At 30.7% G+C, this 12,637-nt stretch overlaps 1 protein-coding gene across 6 annotated transcripts in view; it reads left to right on the forward strand.

Moving 5' to 3' along the window:
- The window catches only part of LOC106478637 (synaptogenesis protein syg-2-like), a 263,962-nt gene that overhangs the window by 223,318 nt on the left and 28,007 nt on the right, over positions 1 to 12,637 (forward strand). For all 6 annotated transcript variants that reach the window (XM_022382272.1, XM_022382270.1, XM_022382268.1 and 3 more), the window contains exon 8: positions 6,618 to 6,920. In XM_022382272.1, coding sequence (XP_022237980.1) covers positions 6,618 to 6,920 — 303 coding nt within the window. The remainder of the gene's footprint in view (positions 1 to 6,617; positions 6,921 to 12,637) is intronic.

Raw genomic sequence — 12,637 nt, forward strand, 5'->3', positions numbered from 1 at the left:
ATCAATTTAGTACAGAGTTAACCTTCTGATTATAGTTCTCGCTCCTATATTTAATTCACATGACATACTTTTTGCATTTCCTGATGCTTTACACATAAAACATTTATTGCTTATTCATTTCTATAATTAATATATTGTACAACATCTATTCGCCCTCAAAAGGATGCTTATTTAAATCTCTAAATAATGTAAAACAACTTCATATTTACCTTTATAAGTTGATTTATTCCACTAAAGTTTAAAGAATCTATGTAAATAGTTATGATTAACTATTACTATTCTTACCTTTCTGTAGATATTTTCACAAATCTTTGTCTACAGCTTCTTTCTTGCAGGTTTGAAACTTTATGTATAGGTCATATTCTTACCATTTAGAAAAACGAATATTAAATAGCAGACAGGTTACTTTTTCAATCCCACTGCTGACACATCCCAGTTGACATATTCATCTAAGACTACAACTTCAAGTATGCGGACAGGCTCGATAAACTTTGATTTTAGGAAATACAGAGGACAGGATAGGTCGTCACGTGGTCAATAACCAGTCTGGTTAAAACTGGCAGAATAAAAGGTCAATAATATTGAAATATCTGGAATTAGAAAATTTTTAACACACAGACATACACCATTTTGGTAAAATATATTTTTAGTTTGTAATGAAATGTATAAGACTAAAGTCATGTCACTTTCAAACATATTTATTAAATTTTGTTGACAAATGAGAAACTTTATTACAGTATAGCATTTAATCACAATAGTTCACCAAACCATCAAATACGTTTTTCACAAATGAACATAGTTTATAACCAAAAAAAAAAGAGGTGACAATAAAAATTTTTAATTAGACATTTAAATCCAACATATTTACTGTTTATCATTACAACAACAATGTAAAATCACAGACTTGACAAGCATACTGAAACATGTATTAACAAAACTTCAAGATACACTAATATACTATAAACATCTTAACTTATAAAATACTGGATTAGATTTCATGCATCTTTTGTACATTACGTCCATATTAGTAATTGTTCATTTCAGTTCAGTATGTAAGATTTTTCATATAGTTTATAAACGAAAAGGTTAGTGTACAGTTCTTGTATTTCGCTGACTTCATGATACTTTACAAAAAAAAATATTATGCACCCACTACTCAATAAGATTAAGCTGTGCACAGCTTACAGCAATCAGTCAAAAGTTCAGACAGGGTCAGTCGAAAAACATGACTATACTCATCTTATATTGATAATTCAATAATAATTTCATTCTACTCTGTTCAAATTAAATATTAAATGCCAGTATGCTATCATTAATATATATAAGCATAGTGAAACATTTATTAACAGAACTTCAAGATTTACCCTTATATACTGTTTATGTAAACATCTTAGTTTATAAAATACTGACCTACAGTCCAGTGTAATAGTACCTACGGTACATACTTACTCTAGCATGTTGTTAGTCAAATAGAATAAATTGCATTCCCCCTCAAAGTTATTTCAAAGTAATATAATCACAGAAAGTTTTCTTATTTAGAAATTTTACAAAATATCATGCACTTGAAACCCATAACTAACTAGACTATCCCCCATCGTGCTGAAACATTAGATTTTTGGCCCTCCTAATGTTGCTTAAAACTGACGTGTTTTCACCATAGCCTAAAAGCTATCGCCAGTAAAGGTCAGTAAAAAATCACAGACTTTTGAAGTATCACACATACTGAAATATATATTAACAAAAGTTCAAGCTAGAAAAAGACAACTTTATCCAAGATTTATCACAAATAATGTGCATATATTTTACTTTTGAAGCTTTTAAGAAAAAAATCTGTAAAATTCTTTACATAATATTTCAATTTTGTTGCTTCTTACAATAAAAGATATGGCCTACAAAGAAAAGACAATTCTTTCACATTTAATAAATACTGTTTATCATTACAGAATATACTTTACATCCAAAATAAGTTGTATATAAGTCAAACGATGAAGAACAGATTTCGTATGCCACTGAACTTGACAGTCAGTGCAAAATGAATTTATCTATTCTTCCACTTTAAATAATGATACAGAAAGTTAAATATACATTCATGGCATTCTCAAAATTCGAGAGTACATTAGGAAGTCACTAGTTTCTGTTTTCGATCTGGAACTCGCATATATATGTAGTTTAAAACTACTATTGTTTTACAAATATAAATTATCAAGATCCATACATAGTCTAACGTATTCAAGGTGCAATTGTTTAGACACGTAAAGAAATAACAATATCATGTCCATCTTACAATTTGGGTTGTGTTCTTCAAATTTATCCAGAGTAACAAAATTCCGCTGGCAGTTCGATATCCTTTGATATTTGGGAATGACACAAACTGAAAAATGTTTGAATTATAAAATACTGGATGGTCAATATTAAATTAAGTTTCATACTAGTCTAGGACATTTGAGTTAGCATTCAATTATTCTTTACTTTACACTCAGTTATACTCTCCTACTAACCTTTGTTCATTAGTCTGTTTATAGAAATACCGTCTGCTTTAGCAACACTAACCTTAGTAACACAATTTGCCAAGTAATACCATCACCTATAGAACCTTACTAATACAATCCACCTAATAACACCATTCACCTTTGTAAAACACACGTTATTCAGTTAAATATATAAATGAAAACTATAAACATAAGTTAAGATGAGTTGAACTTTGTATTCAGTCCTATGGAAGTACAGTAACATTGTACGCCTATAGAAACACAACCCTTAGTAACACCGTCCGCCTATTGAATCACCATCCGCCTTTTTTAAGATAATGTACATAATGTACTTAAACAAATAAGCAAAAACTGTATAGTTGATAAGAACCAGATTAAAATAGCAGATTTAATGTAAGTGTTACATATAAAGCGAAACTGTAATTGTGATAAAAACTTTTCAGTACTGATTGTTGTAAAACAACATTAGGCAAATTAGATAAAATATTAACTTCAAAACTTTGATTGTTACTATAAAGATCATCATCTTTATAGTATATGTTTATCTATATCACCCTCTGGTGGTTGACTGGCAAACTATTTGTGCGCTCATAATACCTACGCACCCTGTGGTTCCATTTCGTAGAACTATGACTCTAGTAACGTGCCTTCTAATTCCAATTCGTGAAACTATGACGTATTTATAAGGAAATAGTTGTGTAACCCTCAGGTGTGGGCATAATTTACATATCACGTAACCGTCATTGGGGAATCTCTTGATCTCCCTCACCTGGCAACCCACCACTGAGTGTGCGCCTGGTATCTTGAATACTAGTGATACTTGAATTCTAACTCTGGTACCAACTTCTGTTCATTCACCTTGCCAGTCCTTTCTTGTTCTTCAAATAAAAGATAAACTGGAAACACTCACTGTACTCTAGTGACTAACAAGCAATAAGCTGAAATAGTTATTATATTATAAAATGATCATATTGAATGCGTAAAAAAATTTCTATGATAACTAAATGCAAAACTACAATTTCTCATTTTATCAAATATACTCATAAATCTTTTGCGAGTAACTAAAGCTAAACTACATTTCCTCACTCTATTCGGAAAGAATAAACTGAAAAGCAAACACAAAATTCTCGTAATTGACGATGAATAAACTGAAATCCGTCACTCTTCTTGCAAAGAATAAAGTTAAAACCGCCAAAAGAATTTCTTTGTTAACAGAGAATAAACTGAAATTTGCCACTCTATTTGAAAAAGAAAGTTAAAACCGAAAAAATACTTTTGTGATAACTGAATTATCAATTAGTTTTTCATTCTATTAAGAAATACGAAATGAAAATAAAATTCAATACATTTGCAATTAACATTCTGTTAGAAAAATATAAACAGAAATCAATTAGAACATTATAGTGATTTATAAGGTAGATTTCAAAACTTCTCATTCCGTAGTTTTAAGTTAAGAAAAAGAAATATGCATTCAAGTGTAATGAGTAAACAAAAGTAATTAAACTTCATTTTCTGACTTTAATTTAGCATAATCATCCATTTGACAAAAACGTGTGCCGAAATTATTGTATGACCTTTGATATTTTGGTTTTTATCATCTGACTGGAATCAACAAAATACAGCTAATGATGCCATTTATGAAAGTTTAAAATTCATTTGTTAGATATATGAACATGTTTCAAGTAAACTCGTTAGTATATTCACTTTGTACTGGAATATCTAAATTGGAATAATAAATGATTAATTTTATGTTTCTTTTTTCTAGAGCTTGTGTTAAATGTAATGAAGTTTTTCTATCTCCTTTCTTAATATTTCAAATTAAACTTTTATTTAATATTAGCTCTTTCTCTCCAGGAATGAAACAACAAACGTGTATTATACATATAAAACATTTTTTCAAAGGTTCTTAATGTAGTTTTCTAGATGAAAACCTAATTAACTATTTTGAAGTTTTATTTCACTCATCAAGCAGTCAGTATTTTATCGTGAAACGCGGGTATCGTCCATTATCGCAGACTATATGCAATTTTAACCTTTAGTGTTATATTTAATAAAGCAGATTAAGGAGGTTATAAAATTTCCAAGTGGCTTAATTCACTTAAGCTACGGATTGCTTAGGTCACCATAAAGCTGTCTTTAAAAAAAGAGAGAGAGAGAGAAGTTAAAGTGCTGCCTTCAACAGTTTTATTATTTGACAATGAGACATTTTCTTTTCTTTGATCTTATTATTTTTTCTGCTTTTAAATAGAAAAGTTTGAACCTGTTAGCTACATTTCGATTGAATAGTACTTTCATATTCAGAATATTCGTTTAGTGTCTCATGAAGTTAAAGTATAATAGGTTTATACAGTGGTAAATTATGCGACGGTTAATAGTATCAAATATCTGATTAAGATGTTTACTACTTTTGTAATTATATCATTTCAGTATTTCTAGCAATGTCTATGTCTTGCAATGCATAAAATAAGCATCCCATTTTTACTTATATGTTTTATTATTTGTCTAGTATTTAAGATCATGATAAAATTGTAGACATTTCAGGTATATAAAATAGTGGTGTGATGTGCGTCGAATACACGAACGATAATTAAAAACGAAATAGTAAATAAACACCGTATAATGAACCAATGGATAATCAGGGATTCACAGTTTGTCATATTTCTCAATTACTATACCGAAAGGTTTTGTATGTTTGGATATCCGTTCCAAACATCATGACTATTGTTCATAGTTAGAAGTTCTAAATTAGGTTTGGCTATGTCTACTTACTTGGATCATTGACACGTCTTTTCCGAATAAGGTGCTTTTTTCAGGCTGAGTATGCTAGATACCTGACACAGATATAAATTCAATATTAAAATATTACCACTTCAAGATATAATCAATGAAAGAATAGTAATGTATTGAATGTAAAAGGAGTTTTTTTCATTCACTTACACAAAATATTGACTATATTTATAAGTACATTAAATAAGATCATCATAACAATCATGTATTATGAATATCAAATAAAAGTGAAAGAGTTATAATGATTTTAGAATTTCAGATAATGTTAAATATGCTGTTATAGCACACACACACGTTTGAATTTACGATATTGTATTTTAAAATGTCTTTAAATTTAAGCTTTAAATCCATTGGTTCGTTCTTTTAACAATACACCATTTACTTAATTCAAAACTCTCAATATTAAAATACCGTATTAGTCCCTGTCCTTATAATAACTTCATTGCTGAAAACTGAACAGCATCTATCCATATGATGTTGTATAAACAAGTGTCACTTCAGACTGAATAGCATCCACGGAGAGCGTTATTTGTTTGTGGTAAGGGGGCGCGAACCACGAAATCTCTGTTCTACAATCCGGCACGCTGACAAGATTACAGATCATCCCTTAAGTTACTGCCAAACACACCAGACTCCTACAGATAAAAAATCTGTTAGGCCATGTGTAAGATATTGAGACTGTATCCCTGTAGGTTACAGATCATCCATTGAGTTACTCTGAACAATCTGGAAGGTTATGAGTAAGATATTGATACTGTATCCCTATAGGTTACAGAAGACCCCCTTTTATTGCCAGGAGATGTATATGGACGATTATACTTTGCAGTCTGATCCATAGTTCGGGGAAGAATCCAAGAGTAGCCTGAGAGTTGGCTATAGGTGGTGTTGACTAGGGACATCTAATATAAATAACTCTTGAGTAGATCTGTTCAAAATCCAACAAAACAAATCTTTATATGTGATATTTTTTGTTTCTGGTATAATTGGATGAAAAGTCTATTTTTTTTCTTTTTCCTTAAATATTATCCAAGGTAAAGGAACATTGTATGCTTTGTGGTCCGTTTTCTTTAGGTTTTGAAATTAATATATCCACTGCTTAATATGTATATAATATATATATTAAATTCTTCCTTCTCTCATATTCGATATTCGGCTATATTTCATGGATAACAATCCACAAGTAAGGATTCGAATGATTGAACATCTGAATTATAATTCATCGAAACTGAAAACATGGAAACTATAGTTTAACGCACGAGAAGATACACCTACAACATCGAATAAATTTGTTTATCTGACAGTTTCTGTTGTTTATAAGAAAACTTCTCTCATTACGTTTAGGGCCGCCAAATCCTTTGCAGAACTGCTCTGTCCTCAATCAAACTCAAGATCAAATTGCTATTGAATGCCTAGAGGGCTACGATGGAGGGATGACTCAGAAATTCTCTCTCGAAGTCTACACGGTGGAACACAACAGTCTACAAGCCAATTTAACTTCGAAGTCTCCGCGCTTTAAACTTTCTAACCTGTCTGTTGGGACACTCTTTAGACTACATGTATACGCATGGAACGCGAAGGGAAGAAGCAGTGTTGTGATCATTTCAGCCAGTACTCTCAAACCAGCTGAGAAGCTCACTGACAACGGTAATAAAACTGCTTATATGTTTCAGCTTTAGTTTTATTTCACCAATATTTCGAAACCAAATAAAAAGTAATGGTAATGGGACCATTATTTTAAAGTGTAGTAATTGTCAGAAACGTAATGAAAAAACTACACGTAAAATCAAAGAACAATTATAACAATTAAGAAATGATAATAACCAGTGTTAGTTTGTCATTAATTTCTAATCAAAGCAGATTTCCCACGTAAAGTGGATATAAAAATTAAACTACTAATGAATACTGCTAATTCAGTATACCGTACTTAATTATTCTGCATTGTTTTACCAGTTGAATACCTTCCTTAATGACGATATTTTCGACCGTAATAACAATAATGTCTCATGAGATTCGGCCAGTTTAGGAGATTTAAGTTAGCCCAAAATTCGTGTATAAACTAATAATGCTAAATAATTCTCATAAATGAAAAAAAAATTGACAATAATAAAATTGATATTGTGTATATTATAGAATTTGAACTATACTGTTAACGAAACTAACGATAGAGAGGAAATAGTATATTATAGAATTTGAACTATACTGTTAACGAAACTAACGATAGAGAGGAAATAGTATATAACATACATATAAGAAACATAAAAACTAGTGTTTACATTATGCACTATCACCGATTCTTTGTTCCTTGAAACGTGAGACACCAGCATAAACGAGGCTCTCTGTAATCTCCTCTCACAACTTCTAGTGACCAATGAAAGCCCATTAACCGGCTCCAATAGTGTAATTTTTGAATAGTTTATCTCCTAAATTAAGTTATTATGACACATATAATTCTAATTATAGAGTCAGGTATTATGACAATACAGATCGTACAGCAAAAAGCTAAGGCTTACGAAGGTGAAAATTAAATAAGTAAGAAAATCATCAAAAGATTAAAATACTCTAATAATAACTTACTAAACATACTATAAGCTGTGTCTTACACAAGTAATCTGACTTTAACTTACCTCTTACATAAGTAGTCAATTATCAAAGCGGGTAACCAGAAGTAATAAATAAAATGAATCTTTAAGAAGAAGCCGAAATTATAAGTGATAATGAGATACTAGAAAAATCATAGCAATAACGATATTTAATAAAAAAAGTACCAATAACTAAAGTAATTACAGAAACTAATGTAACTAAATTGATTACGTAATGTTATACTATTTCTTGACACAGCCAAACACAGTAATCCATCAGATCTCGCTCTGGTTAAAAGCTCTTTCACTACAAAAAACACATTATCCGGATATGAGCGTCGTCAACCAAACGCTGAAGCTTAAAAGTTTAAACAAAATAGACAATTTTAATTTTGAAGTTATAAACTTTCCATTTCTGAATACGTTATGCTACAATGTTAACCATTCATATCTTATGAGATGCAGGAGAATTTATACAACATTACAATATTTTGTGGATAGAGCTCATCAACTAATTTTAATTTTTTTTATAGACATGGTTTCTCCTAAAGAATTTTGAGCACTAATTTTTTTTATTTTTTGTAGTTAAGTGAACAAGTTTCTTGCTTTCGACGATGGCATTAATAATTTTACAGAATATCACAGCCTTTACAAAACTATCACGTCAAAACCTTGATTTCTTATTTAATTTTTAAGGTATTAATGAACCATTTTAGTATGACGACCATCATTATTTTTACCTGCAGTAAAGTTACTCCATTGAGTTACTCTGAACAATCTGAAAGTTTATGAGTAAGATATTGAGACTGTATTCCTGTAAGTTACAGATCATTATGCCATGATAATTCAGTAAAGAACATAATAAATATATCTACAAGCAGGATTAATGTACAAATTTTTGTTGAAGTCTTTCTTACAAAGATTTATTACAAACAGTTATAATTTGTGTGAATGATATTATCATAAAAACATTTCTAATTAATAACGCAAAGCAATTATTTACCGGAATTCTTAGAAGATCTCGAAATTTCTTATGAATTTTTTTTTATTCTTATGTATAGGAAAACTAATGTAAAGGTTATTAAAATCAAAAGTTTTACTGAAAGCCTTTACATTAATTGAAATACTTATGGTAATGGATGGATTAATACCAGTTCTTTCTTTGATAATATTATGGCATTTGTTTAAATGCTTTTTGACATATCTCATGTTACATTATAATATATTCCATAATGTACTGCAAACATTGATAAACATCTAATGTGTTTTGTATGATATTTGATCGGTTCTAATGTATTTATGAATTTGATAAGCATCCTTATGTCACTAACAATTATACATATACTGCATCAGTGATCCAATGACAGATAGAAATAAAGAAGTTTTAAGTGTTTGATTAGCGTATTCCATACCAAGTTAAAACAATAATTATACCAGAACTTCCAATCCAGTGACATAACTAAAGCTAAAAGCATAATATATATATAATGATCTACGTTGACTGACCACTAGTAGGTCTCCTCCACGCACACGCACAAACATATTTTAAAACATTTTATTTATATGCATATGCTATCTAGACAAATCATGTAACGTACCATATGATTGCTTGAGCCCTATAATTGTATAAACGTTGTGATATCTTGATTGCTATGCAATGAATACGATTTTAAAATTTTAAAAGACGTACGATAGTAGCTGTCTGTCTAGAAGTATCTTTGTTATCAAAGACCATTTTCTTTCTGCCTGTTCAAAGACATCTGTCATTAGATTCTATCAAGAGTGTCAATTCATAGTGAATGTGTCTGTCACTACAAAAAACTATGCCATCAGCTGCTGGTAATTAACCGACGTAAAAGTCCAATGGATGGGCTTGTAAAGTACAACAGGCGTTAGAGCATGTTCCTATTGATCGATAACTTTAACAGTCATTAGGATTGAACTATGCCCAACCAAATCTTGCGAAGGACTTTACAAAACTGCCATATGGCAAGATACAAGCCTAAAACTACTTATCTCAGATGCAAACAGGAAAGAATGGCTTAAATAATTTTTAAAGCCCAATCCATGATTAATGAATGACTGGAAACATGTGATCTGGTCTTACGAGTAGTATTTTATCCTTTCCTGTATTGTCTGATAAAATAGAATATGAAGGGAAACATACGAGATACATCACCCTTCTTGTCTTGTACCGACAGTGTAAGCTGATGGAAGTGGTATAATTGTGTGGGTAACGTTTTTATTGCAGAATGTGTATTATGTGACTCTTTTGAAATAATGAATAACATTCAAATCATACATTATCGCAGAAAATGGTTGTTTAACCCAATATTCACTGAGATTCCAAAGAAAGTAGTCAATCAGAGTACTAAAATAAAATAGAGAATAGAAGAATTTATATAGCTGATGGATTTGAATTCAATATAGATTTGGGTTTTTTATCGCCAGGATTTACTTTATTCTGACACCTTGTTCACTGTTTGAGCTACTTGCTATAATGAAGTTAATCTCGTCTGCCACACCATCAAGTTTTTGATCCAAGTGTCTGTATATGATTCAAGAATTACCAATGGGTTAAAATGTTATTTTATACATTGTTCTAAACGGCGCGTGGTTGAACCCACTTAATCTCATCCACAACGACAATAAACATACAGATAAACAATGTAGGAGCGTTGAAGTTTGTTGATTTTTGTCTTTTATCTTGAAAAATGTTCTCAATTCTCAATACAGATGTTAAAGCTATACATAGTGAAAGTTACGGAAAGTTTGGAATCACGCGTATTATAGGGCTTTTGATATAGATTATTATATGCATAAAATGTTTATCTTTTATCTATAGTTGCTAGGAGAACTTGACAGACATGCTGGTACAAAGATCGTAATCGTTATAGAATAGGTTAATCAGACTTCACGATTTCCCTATGTAAAATCAAACTATCCACAAATTTCAATTCATGTAGTTTAAAACAGGTGGTTAGGGCGCTCGACTCGCAATCTGCGAGTTGCGGGTTCGAATCCCCGTCACACCAAACATGCTCGGCATTTCAGCCGTGGGGGCGTTATAATGTGACGGTCACTCCCACTATTCGTTGGTAAAAATGTAGCCCAAGAGTTGACGGTGTGTGGTGATGACTAGCTGCCTTCCCTCTAGTTTTACACTGATAAATTAGGGCCGGCCAGCTTTGCGCGAAATCCATAAAAAACAAACAAACAGTTTAAAACAGGGAACAATATATCAGAATAAAAAAACTCTAGTGATAAAACAATCCAAGGCTTTAGAAGTATATCTTGTGTGAAATGTAGTAAACTAACTTACTCGTTTGTTTTATTTTTAACTGCTGCTCATCAGTAAAAAAAAAACCAGTTCATTAGATAACGCTGTAACTATAGGTTTGAAGTTTTCAAACTAAATACTAAGTGAAGTGAATCATCAATAAAAACCAATTTGCATAATTCATGGAAAATTACTTAACTATATCATATTGCATTAAATTACTTAATTCAATCAGAACTGAAGTACAGCGAATTATTTTGTTTAAGTACCCAAATTAATGAAATAAAATAAACAAATGATAGCATTACGTGAGACTGTCGTGTAATTATATCGTTGGCGCTTAGATTATTTTTCTTCTGTTGCTTACTCTATTGCATTTTGTCTTAATTAACGAAATATTCTATGCCCGATGTTTATTAAAGAGTTTGAGATTTAATTAATTTTTGTTATGTAATGCATTGTTATTTATGCAGCATAGTTTAAAAAACTTCTCTACATAAAATAGGCGTATGGATTTTCCTTTTTAAAACTACCACAATAATGATGAATTTTACCGTCAGAGAAATGTGTAAAAAAAAAATTGTCTATTTTAACAACCATTGATAAATTTATGCTCAACGAAAAAGTACGAAAGTCTTCATGAAGTTCTTAAGTTAGACGAATATCCGACATTGTGTTTTAACTACTTGTACAATTCACGAGCACAGGATTTCTGACATACTCAGTCGCTTCTGATCTCTTAAAACTACGCCTGGGCAACGTTCAAGACGATTTGTGTCAGGCATCATTCAGTGATTTAAAAAACTAGAAATACCGTTGGTGTATTTCTGGTAGTGAGTCGAATATGGACGTTTCCTTGCTGTGAGATATTTCTACAATAATAAACATTCGCAAACGTCTTTAGTCGTTTTCTTCATTAAAAAAAGTCAGAATTCCATCATTTAGTTTAGGTATCGATATTTAATGAATGAAATGTTCTCTGACATTTTTGGTTGTGTGAATTTCTTATATAATTATTGGCCTATTTGCAAAAGCATTTCGTGGATGTGTACAACAATAATTACCTTGAAGATATATGTATTGCATAAAGGTTCAGTAAAATATCTAATTTGGAGAACCAGTGATGGTCTTTGGGGAAATAAGTGTGATTACAATCACATTTGACTGCCGATAATTTTCTCTCGCGCTACTCTAATTAATCTTTTACTTATTTCGAGATGTAGCTTATTTCTCAACTGCATAGAATTATTTGTATTACAATAAGAGTATTATTCTAGATATAGTTTTGACTGTCATAGACCAAGTAAAATTGATGACTTCTGGTATTGAAAAGAAAATCTCCTGACGACTGATACGTGGCTATTAAAAACTAATTAAGAGAAATTTGAATAAAATACATTCAATCAAAAGTGATTTTATCACCTTGCAGGAATGGTTTTAAAATAAAGTCAGTAACTTTAAGTGTACAGCAAACAAGAGTGGAGGATTTTTAATATTTATAG

Source organism: Limulus polyphemus, unplaced genomic scaffold (genome assembly GCF_000517525.1).
Source record: "Limulus polyphemus unplaced genomic scaffold, Limulus_polyphemus-2.1.2 Scaffold236, whole genome shotgun sequence".
In the NCBI taxonomy this organism is placed as follows: domain Eukaryota; kingdom Metazoa; phylum Arthropoda; class Merostomata; order Xiphosura; family Limulidae; genus Limulus; species Limulus polyphemus.